The 20040-nt window shown below is 37.1% G+C and overlaps 1 protein-coding gene across 1 annotated transcript in view; it reads right to left on the bottom strand.

Moving 5' to 3' along the window:
* The window catches only part of kif5aa (kinesin family member 5A, a), a 33776-nt gene extending 14108 nt beyond the window's left edge, over window positions 1-19668 (bottom strand). The window contains exons 1-14 of the mRNA XM_023294753.3: window positions 19115-19668; window positions 16007-16094; window positions 15853-15926; window positions 14446-14550; window positions 14257-14305; window positions 14077-14132; window positions 13183-13270; window positions 6827-6951; window positions 6619-6723; window positions 5329-5477; window positions 4230-4378; window positions 2431-2609; window positions 2017-2085; window positions 205-411 (exon numbers count right to left, since the gene is read on the bottom strand). Coding sequence (XP_023150521.1) covers window positions 205-411; window positions 2017-2085; window positions 2431-2609; window positions 4230-4378; window positions 5329-5477; window positions 6619-6723; window positions 6827-6951; window positions 13183-13270; window positions 14077-14132; window positions 14257-14305; window positions 14446-14550; window positions 15853-15926; window positions 16007-16094; window positions 19115-19243 — 1572 coding nt within the window. The 5' untranslated portion in view covers window positions 19244-19668. The remainder of the gene's footprint in view (window positions 1-204; window positions 412-2016; window positions 2086-2430; window positions 2610-4229; window positions 4379-5328; window positions 5478-6618; window positions 6724-6826; window positions 6952-13182; window positions 13271-14076; window positions 14133-14256; window positions 14306-14445; window positions 14551-15852; window positions 15927-16006; window positions 16095-19114) is intronic.
* Window positions 19669-20040: the final 372 nt, after the last annotated feature.

The raw sequence follows: 20040 nt of genomic DNA on the forward strand, positions 1-20040 counted from the left end.
GAAAACTCTGAATGTGTAAATCTTTTCTTTTTGACAGAATTTTTCATCCTCATATTTGACTGCCCTATAATTCCTGCAGTATTTTCCACTAATGGAAACGGTGCTGCTACAACAGGTGTTTGTCTCTATGGAAGCAGGAGGCTCCTTCTGTTCCTCCTCCTGTCTCTGATTCTAGCTCTCCTCACCAACCCTCTGAAGACGTACCATTTTCTGGGCCAGCTGGTCGGCCAGCAGCTGGTTCTGCAGGCCCTTCTCCTCCACCTCCTGGCTCTTCTGGTCGTAGTTGATGGCCAGCTCCTCCAGGGCCTGCAGCACCTCCTTCACCTCGGCCTTGGCGCAGTCGCTCTCCACCTGCAGCCGGCCCAGTTCAGCCTGGACCTTATCGCCGTCACCACGGGACGAGGCCAGGAGCTGCAGGGAGGAAGGGAAGGAAAGAGAGGAAGATGCAGACTGGATTTTAGAAGAGAAAGGGACAGAATTTTATGCTGCTAAAAGCTCAAACTTGGTTTTAACCCCAAAACTTGCAGGTGGCTTTAAAAGGCATGTTATCTTAAAGAAAAAATCACCAAAACCAGAAACAGACTTGTCAGATTTACAACTTTCCAATGGTCCTTGAGCTACTGCTATGAGAGTTCAAGCCTAAAATTATTATATTTCATCAAAATGACCTTATTCTATATGTTGCTTTTTTTAAAAATTGCCAAAAATAAAAGTTGTCTCTAACCAGATTCTGTCAAAAACTAAAAAATCTGCAATTGTTGCCACAACTGAGAAGCCATTTGTGACTCTGTTGCTACCAACAGAAAAATTCAGCCAATCACAGAACAGACCTAAAAGACAGGTATGGAAAAAAATAAATATATACACAGTAAACTATCGACTGTATGTAGCACTGTTATCTGTTCTCCAGTGTTTCACATTTGTGTGAAAAATGTTGTACATGCTGATTCCATGTTTTTTCATCCATCCATCCATCCATCCATCCATTATCTATACATTACTCCATCCTCATTAGGGCCATCGGGCGGCTGGAGTCTATCCCAGCTGACTTGGGGTGAAGGCAGGAGACACCTGGACAGGTAACAGTCTATCACAGGTTCACCTGGACAGGTAACAGTCTATCACAGGTTCACCTGGACAGGTAACAGTCTATCACAGGTTCACCTGGACAGGTGACAGTCTATCACAGGTTCACCTGGACAGGTGACAGTCTATCACAGGTTCACCTGGACAGGTGACAGTCTATCACAGGTTCACCTGGACAGGTGACAGTCTATCACAGGTTCACCTGGACAGGTGACAGTCTATCACAGGTTCACCTGGACAGGTGACAGTCTATCACAGGTTCACCTGGACAGGTGACAGTCTATCACAGGTTCACCTGGACAGGTGACAGTCTATCACAGGTTCACCTGGACAGGTAACAGTCTATCACAGGTTCACCTGGACAGGTGACAGTCCATCACAGGTTCACCTGGACAGGTGACAGTCTATCACAGGTTCACCTGGACAGGTAACAGTCTATCACAGGGCTACACACAGAGACAAACATTCACACCTACAGACAGTATAGAATCACCAATTAACCTCAGCATGTTTGTGGACTGTGGGAGGAAGCTGGAGAACCTGGAGAAAACCCACACATGTCCAGGAGAACATGGAGACTCCATGCAGGAAGATCCCAGGAAGGCCGGGACACGGACTGGGGATCTTCTAGCTGCAAGGTGAAAGTGCGAACCACTATGCTACTGTGCAGCCCCACTTAGTTTTATTGCTCTCAAGACATGTTTGAGTTCTTTCTGCTTCTATCTATGGTTGTTCTGTTTCCATAGAGGTGCAGGATTTTACATTGCAGTAATAAATAGTGAGTAAAAATGCGACCGGAACAAAGAAAGGCACACAGAGTTCTGGAGGTTCAGAGACTGGAGTTGAAAACTAGTATTCTCTCAGATGCAGCCTCTAAGTGCATACAGTGTGAATTTATTTGTTTTATGGTTGAGCTTTTTGTATTCTCACCTCATCCTGGTCCAACATCTGCTGCTTCAGTTTCTCCACCAACTGGCACTGAAGGTTGATCTCATCGTCCTGCAGAAACACGATGTTCATATAAATACCAGCCTCATTACTGCTCACAGGACAGACTTTCATTCCCTTTAGCCCTATTCATATTACCTCTGGGCCAATGGTGATCTGTAATAATTTGTAAATTCCAGTAAAACACAGACTTTTTTTATCCCATGGGGGGTAATTCATAAACTACCAGAGATCCCCATGTGATACTAATCCCATGTGAATAGTACATTTGTCCTTTGTGATAATTAATAAACTCATAATCTTATGTTAAACAGAAAAACCTCCCTACAGATGTGTGATTAAAACACGGAAACTAAACACTAACTCTGTGCTGATAAAGAGTAATCCTGTCTGAACCTTGTCATCCAGCTGCTTGTACAGCTTGCGGATCTCCTCCTCGTACTTCTGCCGCTCCTCCTCAGAGATGCGGACCACGATGGAGGACGTGTCGTTGTCCAGGATGGGACGGTCCTCCACCGACTCGATCCGGGTCACCATGTCTGCAGTGGTCTGCTCCGTCTCAGGGACGTCCTCTCCTGAAGGGGACGAAGGCGTCGACAGAAAGAAAAGAAGTTTACAATAAATCAGGAGAGTCAAACTCATCTTAGTTCAGGTTCCACATTCAGTCCAGTCTGATCTCCAGTGGACCAGACCAGTAAAACCACAGCAGAATAACCTAGAAATAACCACAACTCCTAATGGCTCCTTTGCTTTAGTGCAAATAAGTACGTTCTGAGAATGTTCACATTTACGGAATTATCTTTTTACAAAACATTATGAAAAACCTGGAATTTCTGAAGAAAAATAAGTTCAATTTCAACAACATTCGGCCTCAGTTTATCATTTCCACATTACAACTTCCAGATCACAGAGTGTCTACAAAGGAACACAACATTTAGTCATCTGGAACTGAACCAGAGGATTTACTGTATGATAAAAACGACAAAATCTGACAAAAAAAGACAAAAATGAACAAAAAAACAAGACAAGATATGACAAAAATGAAACACAAAATGACAAAAGGAATAAACAAAATGACAAAAAAACAGACTAACAACACAATCGAGACAAAGAAAAGACAAAACAACAAAAATGACACATAAAACAACAAATAAAGCAAAACAAAAAATGAGGAAAAATTAGACAAAAACAAAAGCGAGACAAAAAGGAAACACAAAATGACAAAAATCAGACAAAAAAAGACAAAAAACAACAAAAATAAGACAAAATATTACAAAAATGTGACAAAAAGTGAGACAGATGACATGAAATAAAACAAAAAAGACCCAAAAAAATAAGAAAGTGACGAAAAATGGACACAAAATAGACAAAGCAAGCGAGACAAAAAAAACCCACAAAATGATACAAATGACAAAAGTCAGACAAAAAAAGACAAAAAACAACAAAAACAAGACAAAATATTACAAGTATGAGACACAAAATGACAAAAAATGAGACACAAAATGACAAAAAATGAGACAAACGACACGAAACAAAACAAAAATTAGACAAAAACGTTACAAAGCGACAAAAAATAGACAAACGTCAAAAACGAGACAAAAAATGACAAAAGCGTGAAACAAAATGACAAAAATGAGACAAACGGCACAAGCAAGACAAAAAGGAAAAACAAAACTACAAAAACCAGAAACAACACGACAAAAGTAAGACAAAAAAAGACAAGAAACAACAAAAACAAGACAAAATATTACAAAAATGAGTCAAAATGACAAAAGAACAATGAACAATCTTGTATTTTACTTTCTGATCCAAACAACTTGTCATGGTCTAGAAATGATTTTAAATTTATAGTTTTACTAATTTACAATCTGCAGTTAATGTCTTCTCTGGAATTTTTCCACTTTGAGGACCAGCTTGGACCCTCTGGAGGACCGCTTTTGGCCCACGGGCCTCATGTTGGACACCCCTGATGTAAATACTATGTAAGTTTTCACATTCTCAGGAGATTGATTTGCACATTTATACAGTCAGGAAATGCTTCTATCACTATTCACGACTTTCATTTTCTTGTATTTAACACATTTGCTTCTTATTTCTCTTGTAAAGTCAGATTCCTCTCATGTGGAAACCTTCTTGGCGATGAGCACAAACTGAGCACAAACATGTGAGAATATTGCAGTTTTGTTGAACCTCACCGTTCCTCCAGCGGTTCAGCTCAGTCTCCAGCTTCTGAATGGTGTCCTTCAGACTCTTGTTCTTCTCCTTCTCCTTCTCGTACTTCCTCTTCCACTGCTCGGCCGTCAGCTCCAGGTTGATGGAGGCGGTGTTCCTGATGGTCTTGGCTCTGGGAAAGAGAAACAGGAAAAACTGGAATCAGACTCGGGCTGATCTATGCTTTGTGTCTGCGGTTTATCCCCCTGAGAGCAGAGGGAATAAAGTATCTTTCAGTTTAACATATTTGGAGATTTCCTGCCTGTTTTCACAAAAAAAAATAAATCTTTATTTTAGATTTTACAGCACGTCCACTGTAGAGGACGACAGAATGGGGAAAAAAACTGAACAGTGACACTTCGAGATCAAAACAGGCTGACAAGAAAACAATAAATTTTATTTTTTTATTTTATTTCATTTTTTGCTGATTTTTTTTCTATATTTGGGGCTTATATATATACACAATTATTATTTGTTTTATTTATTTATTTATTTATTTTTTACTCATTCTTTATATAAGTTTCTTCTTTATATAATTTTTTTTAGTTTTATTTGATTTTGTCTGTTGCTAATTTTTTTCTATATTTGGCTTTATATGTATGTATATATAATTATTTATTTTTTAGTTTGATTTTATTTCATTTTTTTGCTTTTTTTCTATATTTGTTGTCTTACAGGGTTAAAATAGGACAAATAGATTTAAATTAAAAATTAAAAATGGAATAAACTGAGATAAGAATGAATTTTAATATTATTTTGACAACAATGAACATGAGGTGCTAAAATGGTTCAGAGGTGCAAAGTGACTACACATGAATTTAGCAGCCTGGTTAAATAAGGAGCATTAAGGGATTATTTTTTACAGGATGCATGGATTTGACTCCTTCTTTTATTATTTATTATGCGGAAATCTATTTTTCTAATCCTTTAAGTTGCCTCTGAGCTGTTTTATTGACTATATTTTACTTGCATATTTTGGTCTAATACTATTTAATCCCACTTCTAAATCTCTGTTTTCCTGCTCTGTGTAGAAACGCTTCATGTGTGATTTCTTTCCAGAGATGCCGTGACGGATGCGTGTACCGTTGTCCGAACATCAGCGTGGACTTGGTCTCGGCGTCGTTGTAGCTGGAGGGGGAGCAGCAGATGAACATGGTGGTGCGACAGTTTCCTCCCAGCGAGTCCTGCAGGATGCGGGTCATTTTGCTGTCACGGTACGGAACGTGGCTTTTCTGCAGGACGTGGAAGACGATGATGAAAGAGGAAGAGGCAGGAAATGGGACGAGATAAGAGAGGATTAGAGAGGGAGTTGTTTCAGCAACCAAAAGCCAGAGTAATCCCAGAGGAGTCGCTCAGTCGCTGCCTGATTCTGTGCTTCTGCAGAGATTCAGGAGGAGATTTTATTCAGCAAAAAGCAGCATTTTTATTGTTCCTCTCAGTGTTTGTCAGAATCTACCGTCTGCTGGCAGATTGATTGTGCTGCATCCAACTAATCTGATAATTGCCAGGGAAAGTTTTGGCATTTTTAGGACCAAATCTGTTGAGTTGGCAGGAAGGAGTGAAGGGTGTTGGTAGGTTGGTGAGTCACCAATTAGGACAGTCAGAAATAAATCTGGGAGAGGAGGACAGGACTCTTCAAGCTGTAGAAATGTAAATTAACCCTCGTGTCGTTCTGCGGGTCAAAATTGACACATTTTAAAATTTGAAAATGTGGAAAAAAATATATTTTCACAGTGAAACTTCTGATGTCCACATTTTCAACATTTTTGGGAAATCTTTGAACATTTTTTGGTGGAAAAAAAGAAATGTTAAAAATGTTTCTTAAGAACATTCACATAAAAATCAACCAAAATCCAGCGAATTTCACTGGATTTTGGTTGATTTCTATATGAATGTTCTTAAAGAAAATATTAGAAGTTTTACTGATATATATGGAATCCCTTTAGATATTTTTACGATTTTTTGGAATATTTTTATTCATTTTTTGAAAATATTTACTAGAATTTTCTTGCCAATTTGGGGGATTTTTTTAAAATAAAACTTTTAAGGGAAATTTTTAAGGAATTATTAGAATTTTCTTCCTGAAAGTTTTGCAAATTTTCAGAAATTTGGGGGATTTTTTGCAGAATTTTTGGATTTTTTTCAGACAAGGAAACAATATTTTTTGGTGCCCATAAATGAGGACAATAGGAGGGTTAAACACTTCCCGATTACAAAAAATAATCTTTTATGCAGTATTTATAACAAGAAAATCAAAAGAAAAGACCAGTGTAAAAATACAGCTGCTTTTTATCACTTTACTGATGCTGTAAAACCCAAAAAAACATTATTTCAGAGGCACACAGTGTCAAAGAAACAGAGTATAATGCTCACCGTTCCCTCTGCCAGGGCAGAGATGACGTTTCCCAGAGCAGAAAGAGACTTGTTGATGTTTTTAGCCTCATCCAGGACGGCTCCTGCAGCTCCGGTCTTACTCACCTGGAATAAAGAAAGACGCATGAAGCGACGGAAGAGCCAGAAAGATTTAAAAATGTCTGCGTCTGAATGAAAACATGATAATACAAAGCAGAATGTCTCCCACCTTCTCGCTGCCAGCCAGGTCCACCAGGTAGAGCTTTCCACACAGCTTCTGCTCCGTCTCCACGTGCTCCTGCTTGATGTTGATCAGGAAGATGCTGTGGCTGCGAGAGCTGTGCTCGTTCATGTCTGCACAAAGACGACAACAACAACACAACGGTCAGAGAAAGACTAAAGGTTCTCCTACTTACGGCAGCTGAAGACTAGAAACAGAATAAGCACAGGTTAGTTACAGGACTTTGGATGTCATGTGGAGCCTTTAACCCTCATGTTAACTTCTGATGTCCACATTTTCAACATTTTGGGGAAATCTTTGAACATTTTTTGGTGGAAAAAATGTTTCTTAAGAACATTCACATAAAAATCAACCAAAATCCAGTGAATTTCGCTGGATTTTGGTTGATTTTTATGTGAATGTTCTTAAAGAAAATATTAGAAGTTTTACTAATATATTTGTAATCATTTTAGATATTTTCAGGATTTTTTTTGAAGATTTTTACTTATTTTTTGAAAATATTTACAAGAATTTTCTTGACAAATTTGGGGGACTTTTTTTAAATAAAACTTTTAAGGGAAACTTTTTAGGAATTATTGGAATTTTCTTCCTGAAGGTTTTGCACATTTTCAGAAATTTGGGGGATTTTTGGATTTTTTTCAGACAAGGAAACAATATTTTTTAGTGCCTGTAAATGAAGATAACAGGAGGGTTAACATTTGAACACGATTAAGTCATAGACTGTGGCCCTTGATTTGTGATTTAGACTACACTTCATCAACAGACAGTAAAATAACACGAGACTCACCTTTAACTGGGCATCTGTAAACTTAATTCCCATTTAAACATGATCATCATTATAAGTGTGAATCTCTTTCTACACAATTCAGAACCTTAAAATCCTTAGAATTACCTAAAAGAGTAATAAAGTCTGTTTGTAACATTGTCAGACTCACACTGGATAGGGATCTAAAACACATTTTATTCCTCCTTGTCTACATTACCCATAATGCAATTCCATAACTTTTTATTTAGAGGTTTGGTCACGTTGTGCTAGTAGCCGCTAATGCAGCTGAAAGTTGTGTATGCTGGAAGTTCTATGATATGATATATGTGCACTAGTGCTGTCCAAGACCTGCATGTAAACAGAATTTAATGTGAACATTTGATGGATAATTACAGCATTTATTAGAGTCAAAAATTGTGAAAAATTCCTCTGTAAGGTGCTATTTAGTTGGGAAAATTAACTAAACCTATGTTGAAATCATCATATTTAATCCAAATCATGTTATTCTAAGTGTTTCAATTACAAATTTGTCAAAAATAAATCATTTTCTCCAAACAGACTCTATAAAAAACAAACAAGGATGAGCAAAAAAAATTACATAAAAAAATTATAACTATAACAAATATAGCAAAAAATTAAATAAAACTAATAATAATAATAATAATAATAATAATAATAATAATAATAATAATAATAATAATAATCATAATCATAATCATAATCATAATAATCATAATCATAATAATCATAACAATCACATATATATATATATATATATATATATATATATATATATATATATATATATATATATATATATATATATATATATATATATATATATATATACTTTTTTTTTTTTTACTGGTGTATTGCTGCAGCAGTGGGTTTTCCAGGGTTGAAGTAATTTAGGGATGGATCTTAAATCTTTTTTGTTGGTTGCTGCTGCAGCAGGATGACGTCACCGTTTCACAGAGGACAACGGTAGAACAACGCTGTAGGAACGCTTCCCTCCATCAGACGGAGAGTTCAGGTTTCTCTGCGGATGATATCTGATCATCAGCTCGCTGTCGGCTCCATCAGGCTGCTATCAGCACCGTGAGTCAGCAGACCAACAGGAAACAGAACGGAGCTCTCAGCAAGTCAGCACTGCTGCTTCCAGACAGTTTACAGGATGAACGGGTCGAAAGTACAATAGTTAAAGTCTTATTTCAGAGTTACTGAACTGACTTTCTTTTAATAGGACTGTAAAATCCCGACAATAATAAGTCCACAAAGCCTTCTAACTTCTATATATACAGCTGGTATGTGGCATAGAAGGAAAAATGAAAATATAAAAGATTGCAATCTCTGAAGCATTTTGGTCGTGGTTGTTCAAATAGTATTCACCCACATGGAGGAAAGAAAGGTTAAGAAACTCCCATTTTATTGACTCTTTCTGCTGCTGCTGCCATTGTTGTTGGGGTGTTGTTATCTTAAAATGCTCCACACAGTTTGAATCGTGAGGCTTTGTGCTTTCAGACAATGATGCAGAACGAGGCGGTGCGGTTCTTCATTTTGATGAAACTGGTGAGTTTATCGGCTCAAAAGCATCAGAACATCTGAGCTTTACAGATGTCTTACAGTCTGCTACACTCTTTTCATGGATGTTTTATGTCTACGAAGCCAAAACATCTGTTATTATTATCATTATTACTCTTATTTCACCTCACAGATGCTGTTGGAAAGATTTCACCCGCTATAATTTAGATTTCAGGACTGATCCCAGGTTTGTTAGTGTTAGAAATAAAGAGTTTTCCATTGTATTTTTTTTCCTTTATGTTGAATTGAGCATCTATATCTGACCTGATGTTCATGTTTCTGGCTCAGTTCCTGCAGGCTGAGGCCATCAAATTACTATTAGACAGGAAGGATGAGTGCAGAGATTCAACTAGTTAATGACTGAGAGGCAGGAAAGTTAACCCTGGAAAACCCACTGTTGCAAAAGTACAATTAATTTTTATTTATCCATCCATCCATCCATTATCTATACACCGCTTAATCCTCACTAGGGTCGTGGGGGGGGCTGGAGTCTATCCCAGCTGACTCAGGTGAAGGCAGGGGACACCCTAGACAGGTCACCAGTCTGTCACAGGGCTACATACAGAGACAAACAATCACTCTCACATTCACACCTACGGGCAATTTAGAATAATCAATTAACCTCAGCATATTTTTGGACTGTGGGAGGAAGCCGGAGTACCCGGAGAAAACCCACGCATGCACAGGGAGAACATGCAAACTCCATGCAGAAAGATCCCGGGAAAGCCGGGACGTGAACCAGGGACCTTCTTGCTGCAAGGCGAAAGTGCTAACCACTACACCACTGTGCAGCCCTAATTTTTATTTATTTTTATATATATATATATATATATATATATATATATATATATATATGTGTGTGTATATATATATATATATATATATATATATATATATATATATATATAAATATATATATATAAATATATATATATATATATACATATATATACATATATATATATATATATATATATATATATATATATATATATATATATATATATATATATACATATACATATATATATATATATATATATATATATATATATATATATATATATATACATATATACATATTTAGGTCTTATGGGTCTTACAGGGTTAACGTACGAGCCATTAGACATCTGAGAGCTGCAGTTTGAGATGTAAATTAGCTCCACTTCCATTCTGATATTCACAAAACAGAGCAGATAAACAGTATATTTTACTGCTGCCTTAATAATTGATTTCTGTCGGGTTTGTTGTTAAAAATATGAATTAGTTGTATTTGCATTAACAATTTAATTGCAATGAAAAAATGTGCTTAAATGACTGTTACTAATGAATTAAAGCCTCCAGCACTGTAAGATGTTATGGGTCATTCAGTTTATCTCGAGCAGGTTCAGTCCCATCTGTGCTGAGATGCTGCAGAGATGATTTTCAACCTCCAGCAGTAAGTAAAAGCTTTCAAAGTTTTGTGAAGAGCAGCGAACACGCCGAGCACTGAGGCATAAAATACATGAACTGTGAGGAAAAACGAGGTGTGTGCAGGTTGAGATTTATTACAGCGAAGCAGCGCTGATGTTTCTGTTCCCAGAGCTCATCTGATCTTTCTACTTCAGTCTGCAGCGCTGTGAGTCAGCACAAGACTCAGAAAAAACACAAAGAAGTAAATGAATGCACTGAGCTTGCTGGTACTCAGACGGTTCTCAGAGGAATTTCTTTATTAGGCTTTAGAAATACCTCTGCTGTAATAAAAAATAAAAAACCTGTCTGAACAGCAGCTCTTTAAACTCATTCAGTAGAATGTGTTATTTGTTTTAAATGTGCAATCACATGTAAGAGTGTTAAAGTAGGGCGTCAAACTCATTTTAGTCCAGGTTCCACATTCAGCCCAGTCTGATCTCCAGTAAAACCACAGCATAACAACCACAACTCCTAGTAAAAAAAGTTCACATTTAAGGAATTATCTTTTTGCAAAACATCATGAACAACCTGAAATTTCTAAAGAAAAATAAGTTCAATTTCAACAACTAAAACAAGTGTCTACAAAGGCACAAAATATTTAATCACATTAATCATAGCTGTCTGGAACGGAATCATTTCGTATTTGACTTTAAGATCAAAATGACAAAAGCCAGACAAAAAATGACAAAAAACAACAAAAAGAATACAAAATATTATAAAAATGATACACAAAATGACAAAAGTGAGAAATAAAATGACAAAAAATGTGACAAATGACACAAAACAAAAAAGAGAAAAAATTTACAAAGCTAGAAAAAAATGGACAAATGACACAAATGAGACAAAAGCGAGAAACAAGACGACAAAAAATAGACAAACAACACAAGCGAGACAAAATACCCACAAAGCGACAAAAACGATGCTCAAAACAACAAATAAAGCAAAACACAAAGTGACAAAAATGAGACAGAAAACACAAGCGAGACAAAAAGGAAACACAAAACGGCAAAAACGAGACAAACAACAAAACTGACAAAAAATCAACAATAACAAGACAAAACATCACAGAAAAAGAACAGACCCACAAAAACAGACAAAAAATACAAGCGAGACAAAAAAGGCACACAAAATGACAAAAACATGAAAGCCATGACAAATCAGACAAAAAAAACAAAAATGAGACAAAATATTACGAAAATGAGACAAAAAATGACAAAAATCAGACAAAGGACATGAAACAAACCAAGAAAGAGAGAGAAAAAGTTACAAAGTGACAAAAAATGGACACAAACAAGACAAAAAAAATGACAAAAAACACAAGCAAGACAAAGAGGAAACATAAAACAACAAAAATGAGACAAACGACAATTTTCTTCCTGAAGGTTTTGCAAATTTTCTGAAATTTGGGGAATTTTTTTGCTGAATTTTTGGATTTTTTTTCAGACAAGGAAACAATATTTTTTGGTGCCCATAAATGAAGACAACAGGAGGATTAATTACTGCTTTTGTCTGTTCTGTGCACTACGTGTTGTCGCTTGTTGCATGTTTTTCTATTTGTATGTCTTTGTTCAGTTCTGGTTTTCTGTTATCTGTAATTTCTTTATTTTTGATCTGCCAATGGGCCATACGGCTATAATCTCTCGTATTTAAGTGGAACTGTACATTAATCTGAGCTGTCCCATTTTAAAATAAAAAAAAAAAAAAAAAACAACTCCTGCAAAATTGTGACATGAAAACAATCATAATAAGACGAATGCTTACACTAATGCAGTATTTCGATTTTAATCAAATCATTTCTGGTAATTACATGATGTGTTTTTTTTAGCAATTTTTTTTTTTTTTTTTTTTTAACACTGCAATAAAGTTTTGCACCATGAAGCTAAATCACCTGCTGCAGTGATCATTTCATTTTCAGTCCATTTTGTGGGCATTTTAGCTCTTTTTCTGGTCATTTTGTGTCTTTTTTTGTTATTTTATGGTCATTTTGTGCCCCTTTGTGACCGTTTTCAGTCTGTTTCTGAAACCTCTAACTTTCACATAGAGGTCAATACAAAGAGCAGAAACTACAGATCAGGCAGGTTCATATTTTATTTATTTTCTTGCAAGTTTCTTTCTGTTGTTTTGCAGCATTAATTAGAACATACTGGAGCTGGTTTACTGAAAACTGCACCATCTGACTTATGTTTGTTACCAGAAATGGCTGTTTATTGAAATAACGGCTCAGGGCAGAGACGTCTTTCTGCCGTCCACTCTGTCCCTGCCCAGTAAATCCAAATGAACTACGTCTTATTTCTTCTTTTATGAGAGTGAAAGAAGCTTTAAAGCAGCGTTACACAGATTACATAACGACACGTGAACTCAGCTGTCAGTTCACGCTTCAGCGACTATTCGTGAGAGCTAATGTTAGCAACATCGAGAAACTAGAACTGGAATGGGGAGGAGTATTCACCCAAGAAGAAAGACAGAATGCGACGTATTGTTTTTTTTCTGTAATTATACAGAAATTAGCGTCATGAACTGTGAGAGTCGTGGGTAAAACACTCACTGGTCACAGCGACGTGGCGGTTGGACTTTCCCTCATCGATCACGTCCATGACTTCATCTGGGCTGGAGACGAAGCGCTCGGTGCATCCCTGAGGAGAGGAGAGGATAAATGATGAGGCAGACATAGTTTAATAGACTTATAAAGCTCCGATTCTGAAAAAATTAGACAATAAAGAGACAAAAAACAACAGAAACAAGACGAAATATTACAAAAATGTGACATAAAATGACAAAACAGACTAGTGACAAAACAAACAAAACAAAAAAGAGACAAAAAATTAGACAAAACACAAAACAAAACAAAAAAGAGACAAAAGCTTAGACAAAAAAGCTACAAAATGACAAAAAAATGGACACACAACAAAAACGAGACAAAAATGACAAAATGACGCAAACGAGACAAAAAATATCATAAGTGAGAAACAAAAAGACAAAAAAGTAGACGAACAAAAGTGAGAAAAAATTTTTTAAAAAATACACAAGAGAACAAACAAAAAACCCACAAAATGACAAAAAAAACCCCCAAAAAACACAAGCGAGAAAAAAAGGGAACACAAAATGACAAAAATATGAGAGAAATGACAAAAGTCAGTCAAAAAAAGACAAAAAACAACAAAAGCAAGACAAAATATTACAAAAAAAAGAGACACAAAATGACAAAAGAACAATGAACAATCTAGTATTTTACATTATGATCCAAACAACTTGTCATGGTCTAGAAATGATTTTAAATGTATAGTTTTACTAATTTACAATCTGCAGTTAATGTCTTCTCTGGAATTTTTCCACTTTGAAGGCCGGATTGGACCCTCTGGAGGACCACTTTTGGCCCGCGGGCCTCCTGTTGGACACCCCTGGTTTAAAGGATAGAAAATAAAGCACAGCTTCAACAAACCTTCACATACGGCACCCTGTTCTTGTCCTCGTGGACGGACAGGTTGGTCTTAGTCACTGAAAAGAAACAGAAGAAATAAAATGCTGTTGAGTGTTTTAGAGCAAATTACCAGAAAAGCGATGTTGTATGAACACATTAATTTGCATTTTAGTTTGTAAAGTATGTATTTTTATCACTAACCATCCAGAAGATCACGGATTTTGTCCATGTAGATTTCAAAGTAGGAAACCTGTAGGAGAGGAGAAACAACAAAGCGAACAACATGGAGCAAATTGGTTAAAGGATAAAAATCTCAAGTTTAAACAAATTCCAACACAGCGTTGTATAAGAAAAATAAAACAACACAAGATGAGTCCTCATACGTCGCACCTTGATGTGGAACTCCAGGTTTTCATCCATGGCAAAGATGTGGTTGAAGATGTCCTCAGCGATGCGAGGGATGATGCCCATCTGGTGAGGGTCGTGGAGTTTGCCCTGCAGCCGGGAGTCACAGATAAAAGGTCAATAATAATGCTTCATGCTATAATGTCTTTAAATTCCATTAAAATGTCGGCTAAATCAAATCAAAGCACAGCAAGAGCCACGAGAGAAAACCAGAAAATGCTTTTCAAAAATATAGAGCAGTTATTAAAAAACAGAAAAGAGGATTAGTTCCTTTTTCTGAGACCTACTGACCACATTTTAGCAGTTAGAGTGACAATAAAATGGATTTTAGTGTCATAAACTATGAAACAAAAGTGTAATGTAAATTATTTGCTCTATAAAACTCGCTTTGACCTACAGGACAACAAAAATAGCTCAAGAAAAAGTCTGCAGCATCCAGGATTCCAGACCTGATTGTGTGATTTAAAGGTCAATTTAAAGAAGGGTCCATCTATATCTGAGGGACTTTTGAAGTCCATGGGATATCATGCATATATTTTTATTAAAATAAAAAAACTAATGTTCCATAATTACAGAAAATTTGTCCAGAATGACATGAAAATCGTCCAAAATGACTCAAAACTTGTTTAAAATGACTTAAAAATTGCCCAAAGTGATTTGAAAATGGTCCATAATTGCAGAAAATTAGTCCAGAATGACATAAAATGTGTCCTAAATGAATCAAAAATTATCCCAAAGAGACTAAAATGATCCAAAATGACGAGAAACGATCCAAGCTGACATAAAATTTGTTGAAAATGACTCAAAAATTGTCCGGGTCAATCTATCATTGAGGGACTTCTGAAGTCCATGGGATATATCTGCATACATTTCTATTAAAAGTAAAAAAAACTAATGTTTTTATGTTCATTATGATCATGTCTTTACAAATTCCATAATTAATTATTATGGAAACAATCACTTAATAAAAATGACTGGATATCATGTCAAAATGTCAACTAAATAACCATCTGAATTTAATAACAACCACCTTCTAATTAGCAAAAACACCTCTGCAGGAAGTGTGTTAATTCCAGATCACATGACCTGCTCATTCTGTTTCTTTTTTTGTCATTTTCAGACTGTTTTGAGGGCATTTTCCAAAAGACTCCAAGGCTTTCTGAGTTATTAAATATAAAGTAGTCAACAGGTTTACTACAATATCTGTAAAAATACATTTCAATTGTACTCAGTTGTGTATATAATATTTAGAAGAATCTTTCTATAAAATGCCATGTGGTGTTTGGTTTTATGTTGATTTTAGGCCTGAAAACGGCAAAAATGTCGACTATGATACAAAAAGTCCCGTATTATATATTAACCCAGAAATACTTTCTGCTCTCAGAACTGTACCTCCATGGTGTGAGTCTTCCCGGAGGAGGTTTGTCCGTAAGCGAAGATAGTGCCATTGTATCCACACAGCACATCTATGGGTAAAAAAACAACAAATGACACAGCAGCACATAGCTTTCAGGAGTTTGAAATATTTGAATTCATTCGTCTGTACCTTTGACAATCTGCTTGGCGCAGGTGTTGTAGACTTGCTCCTGGGTGGTGTTGGTGGGAAACACTCGGTCAAACATGTAGGACTTCCCCTGGAAGGACAAGATTAAAAAAAGCTTATTACCTGAACACTGAGAGCAAATCTGTAAGGTAAAATTCTAAATAAGTGCTGTATTAATCTGAGATGCAAAACAATGAAACTGACAATCAAATAATGTTCTGCAGTAATTCATATTAATCAGAGGTATGAGCTGACACAGTCTATACAGTTAATTAATCAGTAAAACAGTTCAGTCATTTTAAATGCGTCACTAGTGAGACTTCTAGGAGCTGATCTCAGTCCAGTGACGTCTGACTGACTACAGGCTGAATGTTTCACACTCACTCATCCTCATCTCTGACCAAGCAGAAGGAAAACATGTCATCCATCTTTGGAAAACACACATTTATGTGACTGTACAGCAGAACAAAAACCAGCTGTAATGACGTAACCACACATCAGGACAGACTGTATGGACTGGAAAACCCTTCTGTTATGGACCACATAAATAAACAAATATATAAATAAACACAATTCAAAAGATTTTTTTTAATCTTTCTGTAAAACCCATTATTGCAGAAATACATCTGCATATATACATTTATATGTATATATATAATATATATATATTTCCAACATCTGGAGCTATTCTTAAAAAGATAAATGCTCAAATGTTACTGTCCACTGACTTAGTTGCTTAGAAATGTCTTTTCAGATGAACTGATTAGATAAACACCTGACTTCTTGAATGATGTTTCTCTAATTTCTCACACAGAATTTCAGCTACTGTATGTAAAACCCCCTTCTATGAGGAATCAAGCCAGAAAACAGGCAGATGAAGCTCTGACACAATGTTTACTGAAAGTGAAATCACAACAAAGCTCAGCAGAATGTGCATCAGGGCTATAAAGAGCAGATTTTTAACTGTGGTTCTCAGAATAAAACCATCTTCTAAAGCTACAGACGTCCACCCAGCGAGGAGTGACTCAGCCCAGACAAGCATCACCACAGAAACCAGGCCATGGAAGCCTGAATGTCACCGTCCGATAAAGAGGCCACTGTGCAGCACAATAACACCAGAACACGAGCCGCATTAAATGTCATTAACAAATTGACTCATCTGCCGGCCGCCTCCACGACAGAGTGATTTAGAAAGAGACAGAGGAGAGGGAGGGACGGGTGGAGGAGGCTCACAAAGACGCATAAAAATGAAGATTGATGAGCAAAGAGGAGAGAGAGGGAAACCACAACAAGACTAGAAACCAGGCAGGATAATCAAAGACAGAAGGACGGATGGACAGACAGCTGGAGCCAGAGAGCACAGAAAGCAGGTCAGCCAGTGATGCAGCAGCTCTCTGAATGATTATCGATCCTCTCTTCAGGCAATTACAGAGATCAGTTTCTGACTCTACTGTCCAGCATCGAGCCGAGAGGAGAGAGGAAGGTCAGGAGATGTTTTCATTACAGCTGGAGAGACTTTCAGCATCATTCTACCTAGTGAACGACACATTTATAGCCAGAAGATGACTATTAAATATCTATCTATCTATCTATAGTCTATCTATCTATCTATCTATCTATAGTCTATCTATCTATCTATCTATCTATCTATCTATAGTCTATCTATCTATATTCTATCTATATTCTATCTATCTCTCTATAGTCTATCTATCTATATTCTATCCATAGTCTATCTATCTATAGTCTATCTATCTATCTATCTATCTATAGTCTATCTATCTATCTATCTATCTATCTATATTCTATCTATCTATCTATAGTCTATCTATATTCTATCTATAGTCTATCTATCTATATTCTATCTATATTCTATCTATATTCTATCTATAGTCTATCTATCTATCTATCTATCTATCTATCTATCTATCTATCTATCTATCTATCTATCTATCTATCTATCCCTCTTGTTTTCTCTATTTCATCTTTCTTTTAATTCTCCTTAAACTTGAGACTGCCTAAAAACTCATTCAAAACAAGACGAGATCCAGAAATGCTGCTGAGATTCACTAGCTGATTCTACATTTCCTTCTTTCGTTTCTGACGTTTGGACCACAAATGTGGGATTTAGGAGAGTTTTGGCTAAAAGACAAGAGGTCAGTTCAAGCTCACTGTTATCTGGGACATCTGTGCTGCAAAAAAGCTCAATTCTACCAAAAAAAAAAAAATAAAAATGTGACAGTGAGAATGGATCATTTCAGCCTGTTTCCAAGACAACCTCTTTCAAGATCTTTCAATATCACAAATCAGCCTTTAAGTGTTTTTCAGACTGAAAACTGCCCTGAAAACCCAGAAAAAAGATAAATAATTCCAAAAGATCATTTAAAGGATTAGATTTGTATCAGAAACTAGCAATAACATGATCTTATTACACATTTTGTGGGGCTGGATATGACAATTTTGTAAAGAAAGCATGTTTTTTTTTGATGAAAGTTGAACTGAAAATGTGTTACAAAGTTGTCAACTTACTGAATTGTGTCCATCCTAAGAAACATAAAGAAGCTTTGACAGTAAACAAGACGTGCTGCATAATGAGGTTCCACCCTCTTTAGCTCTAAACTTCACCATCTACTACAAAAACCACCACCTCTGCTGAATAATAAACCCACAGTTCAGTAAAATTTAATTCAATCTTCCATTTACTCTTAAAAAGCCATTTTTCCTCCTTTGCTGCAGCTTTAAATGGAATCTAATTAATGTAAACAAGCAGAATGAATGAGCTGGGCTATATTTTATATTCATTTATGGTAATTTATACATAGTTATATGTTGTATTGTGCAGATTACTCATAATAAAGGCCAACAGAAACATATAATCACTGACTTATCTTAAAATCTCACAGAAAAGTGCGTTTAATGCTGATAAAGTGTCGGTCAGCTGATGCAGGAGGCCGTTTAACTGCCTCCACGGGGTATTTATGCTTTGTCATGTCGGGGTAAAAGCTGACATTTGCCTCCCCTGCATCGGTTATCATGTGAAGAGCCTCCACAGCTGATGATTTATTGATGAGAGGCCTTCCGGACGCACAAACAAAAGCGGCTCCGTCCACTCACCCCGACCAGCACCGTGTCGTCTCCCTGGAACTTGGGCACGAACTGGTCCCCGCGGAGGATCTCCGACTGGTTCAGGGGACGAAAGCGACACAGCACCTTGATGTTGCACTCCGCTGGGACGTCGGCCATGGCGCAGATTGGAGGAGGAGGAGGAGGAGGAGGAAGGTGCTGCTGGAGGCTGAGAGGCTGAGGCCCGATCTGGAGACGAGATGCGCGCAGATTCTTTCCGTCCTTTGACGCGTAAAACGCCTCAGAGGAGATTTTTTTGTCCTTGCGATCTGAGGGAGGCTGGAATGAATGTATGCGCAGCTGGATGTTGTTTCCGTGTCGCAGTGAGGCGGGCAGGCTCTAGATTAGATGTTGAAAAAGCGCAGGACGACCCCCTACATTATGGGATGAGTCTTCTTCTGGTGCTGATTGCGTTCTGGTGTTTTGTTCTGGAGCTCCGGTTCGGGTTCGTCTCGTTTGCGCGTCCGGCCGGTTGAAGGTGAGATGCTGCTGGAAGGGCAGTGAGGTACAGCTGCTGAAGATCGGCCTGCTTTCTGCCGCCACAGCGCCCCCTGTCGGTGCAGCTCGGAAGGGCGTGGCCTGCATCCTTCTGTTTAAAGTGGTACCCACCGCCTCAGCATCCCATCATCACCAAGCAGAGGAAGAAGGAAGAACTTCATTAGTTCCTCTGAATCACCACATTTGGCCCCTCTCCGATGCCTGACTGGACTTCTTGGAACAACCATTATGAGGATCAATAATCTGCTTTTATTGATTAAAGTATGAGGTTCACCTTGAGGGAGTCACTGGAGAGATAGGATGATACAGCATTAAAGGAAAACTGAAAAACTAGTGTGAAAAAAAACAAAGATAGCCATAAATACCACTGGAAATACATAAAATGGGCACTTTGAGGCTTGTCAGAGCAGAAAAAAGCA

The sequence above is a fragment of the Amphiprion ocellaris genome, chromosome 8, assembly GCF_022539595.1.
Source record: "Amphiprion ocellaris isolate individual 3 ecotype Okinawa chromosome 8, ASM2253959v1, whole genome shotgun sequence".
Classification (NCBI taxonomy): domain Eukaryota; kingdom Metazoa; phylum Chordata; class Actinopteri; family Pomacentridae; genus Amphiprion; species Amphiprion ocellaris.